At 33.1% G+C, this 16,960-nt stretch overlaps 1 protein-coding gene across 1 annotated transcript in view; it reads left to right on the forward strand.

Moving 5' to 3' along the window:
- Positions 1-16,024, forward strand: part of SLC12A2 (solute carrier family 12 member 2) — a gene marked incomplete at its 5' end in the record, with an annotated part of 108,823 nt that extends 92,799 nt beyond the window's left edge. Inside the window, 7 exons of the mRNA XM_082650205.1 lie at positions 2,501-2,548; positions 4,003-4,125; positions 5,619-5,730; positions 7,459-7,545; positions 8,824-8,959; positions 11,812-11,879; positions 13,116-16,024. Of these exons, the coding sequence (XP_082506331.1) occupies positions 2,501-2,548; positions 4,003-4,125; positions 5,619-5,730; positions 7,459-7,545; positions 8,824-8,959; positions 11,812-11,879; positions 13,116-13,251 (710 nt within the window). The 3' untranslated portion in view covers positions 13,252-16,024. The remainder of the gene's footprint in view (positions 1-2,500; positions 2,549-4,002; positions 4,126-5,618; positions 5,731-7,458; positions 7,546-8,823; positions 8,960-11,811; positions 11,880-13,115) is intronic.
- Between the last annotated feature and the right edge of the window lie 936 nt (positions 16,025-16,960).

Genomic DNA, 16,960 nt, shown 5'->3' on the forward strand with positions numbered 1-16,960 from the left:
CTGTACCTGGTATTGTTCAGGTAAAACAGTGTAGTAAAATATCAAGTGTAATTTTATTGCTCAATGTAGTCTTCTCCCAAGAAATGAGCAATTTACGTTTGTCTGCTGAACTGTTGGGCCATAATTACAGAAATAAATACTCCTGGTGGCTAATGTGGTTTAAGCCACAAAAAGATTTCCAAATCTCCTGAGACTTTGGGATAATTTCATCCACAAATCTCTATGTCATGTTTATGAGAAGGAAAGAGGAATGACTTCCAAATCTTACTCTCCCACCCTCACTCTCCTACCTCTGTTCAGCCTAGTATCTCCATCTGTCCTACTCCCAGCTGACATGCAACAAGAAAAATCTGCACTGTAAATCATCAAACCGTATCATACTTTTGCTTCCTGTAAAATAATTACCATTCTTTTTCTGAAATTGATAACCTTGGACAACTCCTATCTCTGAAATCTCTTCTAGATTATTTAGAAGCATTAATGTTGCTTTTTTCTTTCCTCCTTATTTACCTTGTTTGCTTAGAGTAGTGGTAGTTGAGAGTTTAGTTGAGACCCATTTTCCATATCAATTCTTTGCTGGCTTGATTATAATCTTTTTTTTTCTATTTCACCTCAAAATTCTATAAACTGGTTCTGATAACTCTTCTTATGTTCCTGCATTTATTTTTAGTTTGTGGTATACATTCTTTCATTTCCTCTTGTTTGTTGTTGTTGTCCTTTTCTCTTGCCTAAAACAGATCCTTTCTTTATGGAATCTGTTAGGAATTAACAGGTAAAACTATGATAGGAGGAGAAGTAATATATTTATCAGGCATCTACTGTTCCTCTCACATTGTAGTAGATGTTATCCATTCATTAGCTCATTAATGTATGTCACAATCTTATGAAGTCTATTTTTATAGAGTAGGGAACTGGGTCAGTACATTTCTACTCATCTTTTTATTATAAAAATGTAAACGCCTTTAACTTAGTTTAAATCATTTTTCAGTGTCAAGATTTCCTTGACATTTCTGAGCTCTTTGAAATGAATACAGAATGTCCATAGTTATATTTATGTTTTTTATTATCATTAAAAATAGATAATATCAAATATCTACTTTATATGAACAGTAATATTTAATACTATTAAATTAAATGTAATAATTGAAATGTTTCTTGTTCCATAACAGGCATAAAAATTAGCATTCAAAAATAGCATTTATTTTGTGCTTATTTTCTATTTAGCCAATTATTTTCAAAATTAGTACAGAAAATATAGGAAAGTTTATATAATTTTAAACGTCTTCAGAATTATAAACATTCTGGTATAGTTATTATATTTCGTACGTCTGTCTTATTGAGGCATGCAGTATGCAGAGGGACAGAGTACAGAGGGACAGAAAGAGTACCCTTTGAATATATGTTTTGTGCACTGATATTAATATATGTATTAATATATTAATATCAGTTACATATTTATATATAATATAATATATTAATATATATTAATATATATTAATATATGTATTAATATATTAATATCAGTTACATATTAATATATGTATTAATGCACTGAGCTGAGTGCATTAATGCTTGCAATATGACAACCTTAAGAGGTAGGTATTGTTCACCCTTTTAACAAATGAGGAAAGTGAGGAGTTAAGTAAAGTAACTAGCTTAAGGTCACACAGCTAGAAGAAGGGTTAGAGGTAATCTTGGAATGCTGGGAGTCTGACTCAAGAGCCCACTGCAGTGTACTCTTTCCTGTCCAAGTTGGGAGTTTTATGTGCCTTAAACAAATAGTACAGCTTAGAATAGGAAAAAAATTTCAGATTAGGAAAACTATTAACCCTAGGAAATATTTATAGGTATGTAAATGGACCAACATATGCTATATACATGCATGTACACACACACGTGTATATATGTGTGTATATATATATACATATATACACACACATATACATATATGTATATATATAAATTTATGTATTTGAAAAATCACTCCTGTATAACCTGGCATTTTATATAAACCAAAAGACTCTTGTCTCTGATCAAATTCCTAAATATTTCAAGTGGTGATTAATTTTTACAAATACCAAATATATCTATTAAGTGCTTCTAAAATTCCTTGTCAGTCATTTGCACAGTGATGCAGTGGCATGTTTGAAATTTATGTATTACTTGCAACATCAGTTTTATAATATCATATTTCTACTTTATAAGCCAGAGCAACTAATTTCAAGTATGAAAGTTTAAAAATTCTAAAGTTTTTGTCCGTTTTACAGGAATGAAATTTAGGGGTGGGTGTTACTCAGTAGCCCTGTTGGAGGAGTCTAAAATATGTTTGCTTTTTCAAATCCTGAACACTCAGTGTAGAAAATATCTTCAGTCTTAATTATTTTTCACACTGTTTCTTCATACTATGTTTTATTTATAAATGTGTTCTAGTTACATTTTCATTATTTTATTAATAAGAAGGCAATTAACTTATATTTTGTGTTTTTTAAACATAATCTAGATGAGGAAGAGGATGGCAAGACTCCAACTCAACCACTGTTGAAAAAAGGCAGGCATTTTTCATCATTTTATTTTAATCCTTTTTCTCATACTGTTAATTCTTTAACTCCAATCTTATTATTTTCTTTCTTTGCCTTGGTTTTTATTTCCATGGTGAGGTGATGTTACAGTTTTTTATTAAATGCAGATTAGAAAAATTATCATTAGGCCAACTAAAGCATTAAATTACCCCAGGAAAAGGTGATATATCAAAGACAAATTCTTTTATATCAAAGACAAATTCTTTTAAATCATGGTAGTATTTCAGAAATATTCAAATCCTGAAAGTCAGTATTTTAATTTTTAAATTTAAACTGCATGGTTTAGATGATAAGTAGAGACACTGAAATAGGTTTATTTACAGTGTCACTTGCATTCTTTACCATCAGTTGTACCCAGCCAAGTCCTTAATTTTGATACTAATATATTTCTCATTTCAAAAATTACAATATTTCTCACAGTCCTGCTGCGTTTGGGAGATACAGTCATGTCAACGTACATGAATTTTATGAGAAGGAGATAGAGGTGAGAGTTATGGAGCAGTGTGGTTTGGTAGCCATATTATTTCATCATGCAAAATCATTCGTCATGTTTTGCGTACATCATGGCAGCATGAAAAGTGAATGACAGACATTCTACAAAAGTGATCAGACTTCCTTCTGTGGATTTATGCTTTTAAAATTTGGTGTAGGGATTTCATTATAGTCATTTGCTTGCTCACAGAGTCGGTGCTGATTTTTTTTTTCTTCCTTTTTAATTCCTGGGGATACATAATGGGAACTCCCTTGATAAATTGTTCTTTAGACCTACAGTAGATGGGTGCCCTTCCTAGGAGTTCCCACAGTCTTTCTGTGATTCAAAGAAAGATGTGGTGGTTATATGGCTTTAGAATTGGGCCTCACATATTGAGGGGACAAAAGTTAGGTATAGATGAGGGAGTTTTTCCTTAGACTGAGAGGTTTCATTGTGATAACTGCATGACTGTATTGATATGTCTCCCATTTCTTTCTGTCTTTTATATTACAGATAACGTTACATTTAAAATTTTTTTTGAGCTTTAAATTATTGAGAAACCAGATTACAAAAGAAATTATGTTCATGGAACGGGCATAAGCTTAATTTGCCCAGTTAGCCTGAAACAGCTTTTCAAAAATCAAAATCTAGCGATCATAATTTTCTTTAGTAGTTTTTATGATTCTCTTTCATTCAAAATGCTTCAAAATATTAGAAATTAGGCAAGATAATTTGGATGAGTTTAGGTATTATAGAGATATTATTTATCTGTAACCCTTTTAAAAGTATATTTAAATTATAAACAACTATAACCTTATGATTGATGTCATATATACAACTACATTATAAACATTTGAATATACAAAAGTTAGGGAACTATGGGAATTTAGCAAAATATACTTTAATATTTACCTTCTCCCTAATATCTTATTTTTCTGCTTGATCCTTCAGAACCCAAAGGCCCTGCTGTGCCTTTAAATGTAGCTGACCAAAAGCTTCTTGAAGCCAGTACACAGTTTCAGAAAAAACAGGGAAAGAACACTATTGATGTCTGGTGGCTTTTTGATGATGGAGGTAAGGTTGCTAATATATGTTTTTAAGAAGTTTAAATTTTCTGAAGTTTTGGGGGTAGTACTAGGAAATGGTATATACTCTTCATTGACCCCATTCCCGTTAAGCCAGGTCCCCCAAAGCAACAGGATTAGTTCCAGAATCAGGCATCACACTTTGTTGTCCTGTCCCTTCAGTATCCTTCAAATTGAAAGTTGCTCAGTCCTTCCTTGAGCTTCATGACTTTAACATTATTTTTAGATATTACAGACCATTTTGTACAATGTCACTTGATTTGGAGTGCTGTTTAATGATTCATCATAATTAGTTTCTGTGGGTAGAAATATCACAGAAGTGATGCTGTGCCCTTCTGTCTGCGTCTTATCAGGTGGCATAGTGTTGATTTGTCTCATCACTGGTGAAGGTAGCTTTGACCATTGAGTAAGGTGGTTTTCCCAAGGTTTATATACTGAAAACTTATCGTTACCCCCTTTCATGATTATGATATTTGGGGCATGGGGAGTTACTTTGAGACTATGCACATATACCATCATTACTGCTATTTTTGGCACCATCTTTAGCATCCATTGATATTTCTGCCTGAATTTATTCTTGCTGTTACAATTGTTGTGGTGTGTTTGTGGTGTCCAAATGGTGATTTTTCCAATCCTGTCATTTCTTCATTTATTAGTTGGTGTTTAACTATAAAGAGGAGCTTTCTCTTTACTTCTGTGTGGACTTATGGATTCCTGTTTTATTCAGTGGATTATGATTTTTTCATTCTCATAGTTTGTTTTGATGTTGTCCCAGATTTGGCCAGCAGTATTCTCTTTAGGATAACTTCTGTGTCCATTTGTCATGTCCAAATCATTCTTTATTTTCTGATAAAATAAGACATTCCAGGCTCAGTTGTGTACTTTACCTACACCAACACTTGAATCACCCTTTATCCAAAGAGGCTTGATTCCTTTTAGTGGAGAATGGTATTTAGAAACAAAGGTCAGGGCATTAGAAATGCCCGTTTCTACTAGGGTGTGACTGCTCCCAGGCCCTCTTAGTGGACAGATGTAGGAAACACACCCCCCCACCCCCACCCCCACACACCTATTTGTATATACAGGTATAGATTGAAACCACTTCCATTGCAACACTGCAGGGTTCGCTCCAGCTTCTCCCTTTTTATGTTTCTCATTCCATTGAGAAACATGGCTCCCGTTAGCTTCAGTGAATACTCTCTTTTCCTCAGTCCTGATATAACCAGTCTCCCTACCCTGCCAGGCCACTATCTCATTTCTTTGACTTCCTCGCGTGGGCCCTGACTCCACTGGGCCTCTCTCCTTATTCAGGCCAAGTGGCTTTTTGACTGAATTATTAAGGAAGGACTGAAAGAACAAAAGAACAATTTTCTTTCATATTGAGTTATAATAAAGGTGTTTTTAGCAACTAACTTGAATTAAAAGTTCTTAATTGAGAAATTAGTGTTTTAATAAGTGATTTGTTATATTTTTATGATTCAGGTTTGACCTTATTGATACCTTATCTTCTGACTACCAAGAAAAAGTGGAAAGATTGTAAGATCAGAGTATTCATTGGTGGAAAAATAAACAGAATAGACCATGACCGGAGAGCGTAAGTCTGTTTTAAATTGATGGGCATTTATCTAGTAGTACTTCATTATTTCAATATAGATTTGATAGGGATAACAATTAGACAACACAGAAAATGTCAGTCATGTTGCTCTGTTCTGTAGTGAAGCTGAAAAGTCTAGTTAAACAAGTAAAACCTCATTCTCTTTTAGTCTTAACGTTTCAGTTTAGATTCTTGGTTTTACTTATATGTAATATTTTTTAACATATTAACATTTTAGAAAATCTTTATTAAATACTTGCAGCATCAAAGTGTTAAGCAGCCTTTTTTAAAAAGAAAAATCGGTAAAAAATACACAAAAGTGATATTTGTATATGTGTTATATTTTGTAGACTTCTAGACAACAGAAATGCAGGATGGCATTGTCCATTTTCTTATTTCTGTCTGTCCTGTCACAATTCTAGTTCTGGTTTCATTGCTTCTCTAAGTACACTGTGTCTCATCTCTGATCATTTCGTAATATATCATGCATATTGCTCCCAATTTCACATTTAGAAAGCAAAGCTTTGATCATGTGATGCCTCTGCCCCAAATATTTTTAACTTCTCTGTTACACACCACAGAGAGTCTAGGCGACAGGGCCCTTTACAATCTGTCCTCCTGTTTCCTTTCTGTCTATATCTCCTATTCCCCCAAATACGCCTTGTACTTCAGTTTACATTTCTACATCTGCTCTAAACAAACATATGATTTCAGACTTTCACTTCTTTGCCTGCTCTCATCTGTCTACTACAAATAGTTCTTCACTTGCCTCCTCCCTTCTCTGTTAAAATAACTCCCTTCTTTAAAACCCCAGTACTTATTGTCACCTTCCTCATAACGCCTTCCCTGTTTCTTTCTAGTTGTTACATTCCCTTCCTGAAACACGATATACTTGATACCAATCATTACATTCTGAGGCTTGAATTATTTTCTTATCTTAGATTTGAGTTTTGTGGGTCCTATAACACATATTAGGCACTTAGTAGCTTTACACTGGAGTTGAGCTAAGTGTTTATACATTTCAAATCATGAATTATGCAAGAAATACTAGTAATTTAAAAGTTAAACCTATAGCTTGTTTGTTTTCTGTTACCTTAATTTAGAAAACTCATTTTATTAAAAATAAAATCCTGTTTTGTTAATTGCTTTTCCTGTATGTGTGTTTCAACTTTTTTGTTGTTACCACCAAAGTTTAATTGCCAACTCTGCCTCCAAAAAGGTATTTATTTACTGAAAAATTAGAGGCTTATTGGAGCTCCTTTTCACGTTTGTCCCAGTTTAAAAAAAAAAAAAAAAAAAAAAAAAGCTGTGAACTTAATCTGCCATCAGTTATAGCTTCAGTTTTGCCCGAAAAGTCAGAGTTGGACCTTGAAATATGCATTATTTGTGGATAGAAGAATAATCCAAAAATAATTTTAAAATAACTGTTTACTAGCTTTTACTGAAATACATATACTTACCAATATAATTTGACTAAAATTAACTTTAAAAAAACTAGTTGCCATTCAGATTTCATTATTAATGTCTTGCTCTGTCCATTCATTATTGGATACTAAGGAGAGATTCAGAGAAAGTAAAAGAATACAACACAAGTTTCTACTCAGAATTTAGATGTCTACTTTGTAAGTTAATTCAGATGGACTCTGTTTAGTACCTATCGATTCAGCCCTAAATAGAATAAGAATACTTCTATATACATCCTTCATGTGTCTCAATGCTTTGTTCTAGGATGGCTACTTTGCTTAGCAAGTTCCGGATAGACTTCTCTGATATCATGGTCTTAGGAGATATTAATACTAAACCAAAGAAAGAAAAGTAAGTTATTGGATTAATTACTTTGTATAAATTTCTGATTCTTTTATGGATGACCTACTCAGACATGCTAACAGATCATTTAACTTAAACTAATTACCTGGGGACTTTGCCTGCTGTTAGTTACATGTGAAGTCAGCTTGTTTTTAATCTAGCAGATAGTTGGCATGCCTATTGCAGATATTGAAGTAAGTCTAAAGGGTTTTTAATATTTAGAGAAGAATTCAATTACTGATTTACAAGTAGTTTTTGAAAATCATTAGTGCCACAGAAATTCCACATGGTTCTTTAAATTTCCATTGTTCATTATGACCACTCAGTCCTTACTCCACATGTGTAATACTTTCCACTATTTTGTTTTTTTACTGAAATAGGGAAAAAAATAAATCTAAGAATTTGCCTATAGTAATTGCATTCACAATTCTCAAGAGTCAAAGAAAAGTAGACTTGTGGACTATTCTACCTGGGAATGGTATATGGAAGTTGTTATAATTATATATATTTATATTACTGTACATAATTTTAATTACTTTCAGATATATGTTGAATATATGATGAAGCTGGTATAAAGAATTCATTTTAAGTAGAGAACAGTAAGGTATACCTTGTAAGGTTGTAGTCAGGGAGACATTTTTTTCTCTTATAGAAGAATATATACTAGGAGATTTGTATGAGACTAGTTCTGAAAAATATGTTTTTCACATTCATAGAGGTTTAGAATGCTGTTCATGTTCTTCCACTATCTTTTGTCCTTTTTAGTATCTTTGGACCTACAGCTTAATTCTGGATCTTAAATGTTTAATATCTGCCCTTTCCTCCCTTCAAAATGTTCTAGTACCTTTTCTTACACTACTTCTCTTCAGTGGTACTTGAACTGGGAAAGCAATTGAGTGTTTTGAGTAAAGGAGTAACACAATTAGACTTATTGTTTAACAGGATCATTTTGGCTTATGTGATAAAATTTATTTAGGTTGGCGGGCTGGGGTATAGGAGCAGGGGCAGATACAAGGAAACCTGCACTAGCAGTTAAAATTTCAGTTCTTTTATTATGAATATGATTCTAAATTTCTAACCAGTTAGAGAAACTAGTGATTGCTATTTTCAAAATAAATTGCCAGAGTGATTGTTATAGTCAGAGTATGGAAGGGAGCACGATGGTTGGAAAACACTAACTTCTATAGTTATAATTACACTAACTTTTCAAGTTATGATTTAGTGTTTAAGATCTTACTGTTAAGTAATTCAGCATAAGGTTAATTACCTGTATTCTGTTTTTCTAAGTATTGTAGCTTTTGATGAAATGATTGAGCCATACAGACTTCATGAAGATGATAAAGAACAAGATATTGCAGATAAAATGAAAGAAGATGAACCATGGCGAATAACAGATAATGAGCTTGAACTTTATAAGACCAAGGTATTCTTTCTCTCCTGCTTCCTTTTCATTAATCTTCCATGTGATTTTTTTAAAAAATAACTTAAGACATATGTATCAAGAACTGCAGTGGGACATTAAAAGGATCATACACCATAATCAAGTGGGGTTTCTCCCGGGAATGCAAGGATTCTTCAGTATTTGCAAATCAATCAGTGTGATACACCATATTAACAAATTGAAGGAGAAAAAGCATATGATCATCTCAATAGATGCAGAAAAAGTTTTCGACAAAATTCAACACCCATTTATGATAAAAACCCTCCAGAAAGTAGGCATAGAAGGAACTTTCCTCAACATAATAAAGGCCATATATGACAAACCCACAGCCAACATCGTCCTCAATGGTGAAAAACTGAAACCATTTCCTCTAAGATCAGGAACAACACAAGGTTGCCCACTCTCACCACTATTATTCAACATAGTTTTGGAAGTTTTAGCCACAGCAATCAGAGAAGAAAAAGAAATAAAAGGAATCCAAATCAGAAAAGAAGAAGTAAAGCTGTTACTGTTTGCAGATGACATGATATTATACATAGAGAATCCTAAAGATGCTATCAGAAAACTACTAGAGCTAATCAATGAATTTGGTAAAGTAACAGGGTACAAAATTAATGCACAGAAATCTCTTGCATACCTATACACTAATGATGAAAAATCTGAACGTGAAATTAAGGAAACACTCCCATTTACCATTGCAACAAAAAGAATAAAATACCTAGGAATAAACCTGCCTAAGGCGACAAAAGACCTGTATGCACAAAACTATAAGACACTGATGAAAGAAATTAAAGACAAGACAAACAGATGGAGAGATATAACATGTTCTTGGATTGGAAGAATCAACATGGTGAAAAAGACTATACTACCCAAAGCAATCTACAGATTCAATGCAATCCCTATCAAACTACCACTGGCATTTTTCACAGAACTAGAACAAAAAATTTCATAATTTGTATGGAAACACAAAAGACCCCGAATAGCCAAAGCAATCTTGAGAAAGAAAAAACGGAGCTGGAGGAATCAGGCTCCCTGACTTCAGACTATACTACAAAGCTACAGTAATCAAGGCAGTATGGTACTGGCACAAAAACAGAAATATAGATCAATGGAACAGGATAGAAGGCCCAGAGATAAACCCATGCACATATGGTCACCTTATCATTGATAAAGGAGGCAAGAATATACAGTGGAGAAAAGACAGCCTCTTCAATAAGTGGTGCTGGGAAAACTGGACAGGTACATGTAAAAGTATGAAATGCTAACACTCCCTAACACCATACACAAAAATAAACTCAAAATGGATTAAAGACCTAAATGTAAGGCCAGACACTATCAAACTCTTAGAGGAAAACATAGGCAGAACACTCTATGACATAAATCACAGCAAGATCCTTTTGAACCCACCTCCTAGAGAAATGGAAATAAAAACAAAAATAAACAAATGGGACCTAATGAAACTTAAAAGCTTTTGCACAGCAAAGGAAACCATAAACAAGATGAAAAGACCACCCTCAGAATGGGAGAAAATATTTGCAGATGAAGCAACTGACAAAGGATTAATCTCCAAAATTTACAAGCAGCTCATGCAGCTCAATATCAAAAAAAACAACCCAATCCAAAAATGGGCAGAAGACCTAAATAGACATTTCTCCAAAGAAGATATACAGATTGCCAACAAACACATGAAAGGATGCTCAACATCATTAATCATTAGAGAAATGCAAATCAAAACTACAATGGGATATCATCTCACACCGGTCAGAATCGCCATCATCAAAAAATCTACAAACAATAAATGCTGGAGAGGGTGTGGAGAAAAGGGAACCCTCTTGCACTCTTGGTGGGAATGTAAATTGATACAGCCACTATGGAGAACAGTATGGAGGTTCCTTAAAAAACTGAACATAGAACTACCATATGACCCAGCAATCCCACTACTGGGCATATACCCTGAGAAAACCGTAATTCAAAATCATGTACCAAAATGTTCATTGCAGCTCTATTTCCAATAGCCAGGACATGGAAGCAACCTAAGTGTCCATCAACAGATGAATGGATAAAGAAGATGTGGCACATATATACGTTGGAATATTACTCAGCCATAAAAAGAAACGAAATTGAGTTATTTGTAGTGAGGTGGATGGACCTAGAGTCTGTCATACAGAGTGAAGTAAGTCAGAAAGAGAAAAACAAATACCGTATGCTAACACATATATATGGAATCTAAGGAAAAAAAAAAAGTTCATGAAGAACCTAGGGGCAAGACAGGAATAAAGACACAGACCTACTAGAGAATGGACTTGAGGATATGGGGAGGGGGAAGGGTAAGCTGTGACAAAGTGAGAGAGTGGCATGGACATACATACACTACCAAACGTAAAACAGATGGCTAGTGGGAAGCAGCCGCATAGCACAGGGAGATCAGCTTGGTGCTTTGTGACCACCTAGAGGGGTGGGATAGGGAGGGTGGGAGGGAGGGAGACGCAAGAGGGAAGAGATATGGGAACATATGTATATGTATAACTGATTCACTTTGTTATAAAGCAGAAACACACCATTGTAAAGCAATTATACTCCAATAAAGATGTTAAAAAAAAAAAAAGAACTGCAGTTGGTTATGAGAGGAACCAGTGGTGTAAACTAAATCTACTTTAAGTTGTAATTATATTTGGATAGTGCAAAGCATTAATTTTTTTAAAATTCTGGAAAAGATATTTTTATTATACCAAAATTGATTTTGGTTTCTTTTTGTCTACTTAATAGCTTTATGAACCAGGGTAAATTCCAGTTTTCAAAAGGTCTAGTAATGACTTTGTTCTGTTTTATTTCAGACATACCGGCAGATCAGGTTAAATGAATTATTAAAGGAACATTCAAACACAGCTAATATCATTGTCATGTAAGTAATACCTATACAAAGATTTCCTTGGGTATTCATTTTATGATAATTCAATTAGGATTCATTTCTATTACCAAGTATATATAACATCCATAATGACTTTGTGGTTATGAGGAAAAATACTTATTAAATATACGTTGCTTTAAACATATGAAGAAATCATTTAAGATGGGAGGAAAGAAAAACAAAAATATTAACCTTAAGCTTGCATGAATCTAAGTACTTCTTTATCATAATAGTTTAATCTGCGATTTTTCCTTTATCCTTTTTCCCACTTTTAAAAAATCCCTTAGCTTTGGAAACACCACAGCATAGCCATCAACATTTGTGGGGTATGAGGGCTGCAAGTTAAAACGTCGATCCCAGGCAGCTTCTTCATAGAAATAACTCCATCAAGTTACGTGGAGGATTAAATTTAAAAAGTAGTTCCTATCTCAATTCCCACCAAGTTCCCACACACAAAATTTACATCTAAACGCATTGTCTTCACATTGAATATCGATGCTTATGCTTACTCTGGCTTTTCCTCCACTAAACCAGGTTAGCTAGATCTTTCTTGAACCCAAATTATCTCAGTCCTGGAGCCTGGGTCCTTATATAGGTAAAGAAGGCTCAGATCTCTGAAACATGCCAAATGATGAAATAAAGTAATACCAAAGGATTGTTAGTTTGATTAACAACAAATATTTAATACACCAGAAAATTTCAGATTTTGCTGATGATAAGTATCTGTAATGGAAGTCGCTAAAACATAGAAAGCTGGAGAGAGACACTCTGTGGAGCAACTGGACATACTATCACTATGTACAAATGGAAATGAAGAGTCCAGAGAGATAAAGGAAATTGAACATTAATATGTAGAATTATGTTTGAATTTCATTTATCCATGTATAGATACCACTATCGAAATTCAGATAGAAGAATTTCTATCTAAAAGAATTCTAAGGGGAAATTTGAGGTTTAATGTTAGATACCAAATGTGTTAGGGTTTATAGAAATATTTATTTGCTATTCTTATTTTTGAGAAATATTTTGTTCAAACTTGAAAAAAATGGGAATAATTATATGTGAGTATAGTAGTTACTACACTATATGCAGAATTTCCCTGCACTCAAAAATATTCTGTAACTATAGTAATTTTTAGTTACTATTACTGTGACTTAATTTGTAATTCTTACATTTTATTCTTCTCAACGTAAATGCATTGTCTAATTTCCTTTCTTTTTTTGATACCAGGAGTCTCCCAGTTGCACGAAAAGGTGCTGTGTCTAGTGCTCTCTACATGGCATGGTTAGAAGCTCTATCCAAGGACCTACCACCAATTCTCCTAGTCCGTGGGAATCATCAGAGTGTCCTTACCTTCTATTCTTAAATGTTCTGTCTGCACAGTGGACAGCCCTCCAGACGGTACTTCAGTGCCTAGTGAAGTAACTGCTATCACTGAAATCTTCAATGACACGTTAACATCACAATGGCAAACTGACTTATTTTCACTATTTCATTAATTTGAAAGCACACAGAGAAGTTGCTCCATTGCTATGTGTATGGAGACTTCAGTTTTAGTCAATTCCTTATCTCTATCTTAGTGAATGATGATTCCTTGTTGTTGGACTGAAGCTTGTGAGAGTAAAGTTTTCCTTTGCTACTTGAATAGCAATAAAAGTGTGTTAGTTTTTGATTGATGAAAGGAGTACAAAAAGCCTTTAGCCTTGAGGTGCCTTCTGAAATTAACCAAATTTCATCACTATATCCTCTTTTATAAATTTGTAGAATGTCAAACTTTGCCTTCAGCTATTTTTATTTCTAGTCTCTTTCACCTGAAAATAAAATGGACACTGCTTTTCTTTTTCCATTGACCAATTAGTGTTGAGTACTGTATGTTTTCTATTACTTTTGTAAAGGTGTCTGTTAGATATTAAAGGTGAGAATTAGGGCGAGTTAATGAAAATGCAAGAAAAAAAATGGGAACCAAAAAGTGACCCCAAGTTTAGGTTTTCATGAATCTGTATCAATGTAGATCTAGGGGAAAAAAGGCCAAATAGACTTCTTTTTTTTAAACCTCTAATTGGCTGTTATTTATATCTTATTTGATTACTATTTCTTGAAACCTTAGGGAAGGTTGAAGATTTATCCAGTACTTCTATATACCATGCTGAAAAATCACATATTGTCATTCTTTAGACAAAAATCTTTAAGATCGTTAGACAAAAATCTTTAAGATCGTTTGTATTTATTAGAAGAAAGATCTGTCCTAATTTAGAGTTTTCCTCAAATCTGAGGAACTTTTACGAAATGCTAAAAGACTTTTCTGGAGGAAAATTAGACAAAGCATTGTTGTTTAATAGAATATTTCAATAAACACATGGAATATCACTGTATCATCCTTTTTATAAATAATTAAAATATTTAGTGTTTCATTGAATGGTTAAATGGACCACTGGTTTCTTAGTGAAATGTTTTTAGGCTCAATTCATTCAATTGTCAAGCTCATAGTCTTAATTAATATACTCAGGTTTGAACAGATTATTCTGAACATTTAAATTTAATCCATTCTTAATACTTTAAAACTTTTGTGTTAAGAAAAACTGCCAGTTTGTGCTTTTGAAATGTCTGTTTTGACATCATAGTCTACTAGTACCGTTTTGACAGTGCATTATGTACTGTTACTAAAAGCTTTATATGCAATTATTAATGTGAAGTTTTTCATTTTTTATTCAAGGAAGGATTTCCTAGAAACATTTCAAGGGATAATATGTCTACATATCTGTGTGTGTGTGTGTGTATATGTATATGCATACACAGATGCATATGTGTATTTATAATGACATGTTGCTGGTTTTTTGCATTTTAAAGTGATCAAGATTCATCAGATTATATTTTTTGTTTCAGTAAACATGAGTTCACAGATTGAAAGACAGGTTTCATGGAGAAGAAAGGTGATCGTTTGAAGGGCATATAACTTCACACAGTTATCATTCAGTTAGAAAATGGAGAACATTTCATCTAAAGTACTGTTCAGTGTGTTCATTGGTATAAGTTTCACTGGTGCAGAGTTTATGTAGGTTTTCATGAATCTTGATAGAAATCTATAAAATTACTACTGTTGTTCAGTAGTGCAATATTTTTGCTGCATGAGTATGAACTAAGTTAACACCATAGAGGAGATCTGATAATAATTTTAAATTCAGAATGTTAAGAGAATGAGGTAATTGTTTTTCTAACAGTTTTTTCCAATGTTATAACTCATAGCATTGTACCATTTATTGGAGGTTTTGTAGGGTTTGGAGGGAAAGACAGTAGAAATGTCATATTATTCAGTAAACAATATGTTTGAACTTTTAAAATGGTTAATAGGGCATAACTGAGTGCTGCTATCTTGAAATGTGCACAGGTACACATACTTTTTTTTTTTTTAAGTTTTTCCCATTCAGGAAAACATCATTGTGATCTATACTGCAGGAACCAAATGTCGTGCATCATACATATGTGTATAAAGTACATAAAATATATCTAAATATGCATAATGGGGGAGGGTAATATTGTCTGTGAAATAATGTTAAGAAGCTTTTCACTTTAAAAAATAATGCATTACTTTCACTTAACACTAGATACCAGGTCAAAATTTTCAAGGTTGTTGTAGTGCTCTAATAAATTTCAGCAATTAATTCTTAGAGATGCTAGCTAGTGTTGAAGCTATTCTACTCTATTTTATTTATGCTGAATTTCATTATTTTAATGCCAAAATTTTTTAAGTTCTAATCATTGGTGATAACTTGGAAATAAATAATTATGTAATGGCATATGACACGTCATTATTTCTATAGGTAAAAATTCAGTGGGTTTAGAGAATGGTGGTGTTAAGGTGATTATTAACAGTTAATTAAATCAGATATTTATTTGTTACATTATTTCATTTGTATTTTAGGTTTCCTTTTACATTCTTTTTTTATGCTTTCTGACATTACATATTTTTAAAAGCTATGGAAAAATAATTTAAAGATTTGAGCTCTGGTGGATGTTTATGTACTAAGTTTGAAAATGTAATATTTTGATAATACTGTACTATAACTGTCACAGAAATGCTTTTCTAATGTTTTACTGTTGAGTATTGCAGTTGCTGCTTTGTACAGAGGTTACTGCAATAAAGGAAGTGGATTCATTAAAACAATTTAATGTCTACTCTTATATTTTATAAATCTATGTCAACTTTGTGATTTAACCACATTTATACAATTTACTTCATGGATGTCTGAGTGTTTTAAATGGCTTTTACTTTAATATTCATGCCTTGGAAAAGTTGTTTGAAATTTTTCACTATCCTTAAGCCTTTGGAATAATCACTAGTTATATTGACAGTGAGACTGAGCCATATCAGATGCAGCTCATTTTGATATTTTGTAAATGATTTAACTTTTCTAATTCTGCTTTGTCTTTTGGTTAAAATCACATGGTTATGAATGAGGAAACTAGAAGATTAAAATGGATTCATAGCCCCTGAGTATAATTTGATTCTTTTCTTTCTAAGATTTTTGGCAAAGCTAATTTACAGTTTTACAAAGCATTTTCACTTTATCATTTGAACATTACAGTAGGTGTGTTATATGTTCAGGATAGCTATTTCTCTCTCTTCTACTATTTAGCTTGGAGCATTGTAGCAAATTCCCAAGGTCATGTCAACAAAGGATGTTGGCCTAGAGCACAGATCTTTCATCTTCAGGGATGTCGCCATTATACATTCACTGCTGCCCGATCCATAACTTAATGGCTGGAATAGGTTGGTCATCTCCAAACTACTCATATTTATCTGCCCAGCAAGTGTGTGCTCAGGTAATGCAAATTACAGTTACAAGTATAGATTGGCCACAGGCTACCTAATAGATCTGAAACAAATGTAAGTGTCCATTGTATGATCTTTGCTTTTTGCTTTTTCTCCAATAAGCTGCTGTTTGGGCCAGTTTGCTCACTTGTTTATGTGTATGGGGTGTTTATGAGAATTCAAAGGCAGCTATGAATGTGGCATTTACCATCAGAGCATCCAGTGGTTTTCAAAACAGGAATGTAATTACATATTTGAGCCAGCA

This window comes from Grampus griseus (assembly GCF_964374135.1).
Source record: "Grampus griseus genome assembly, chromosome: 3".
NCBI classification, from domain to species: Eukaryota; Metazoa; Chordata; class Mammalia; order Artiodactyla; family Delphinidae; genus Grampus; species Grampus griseus.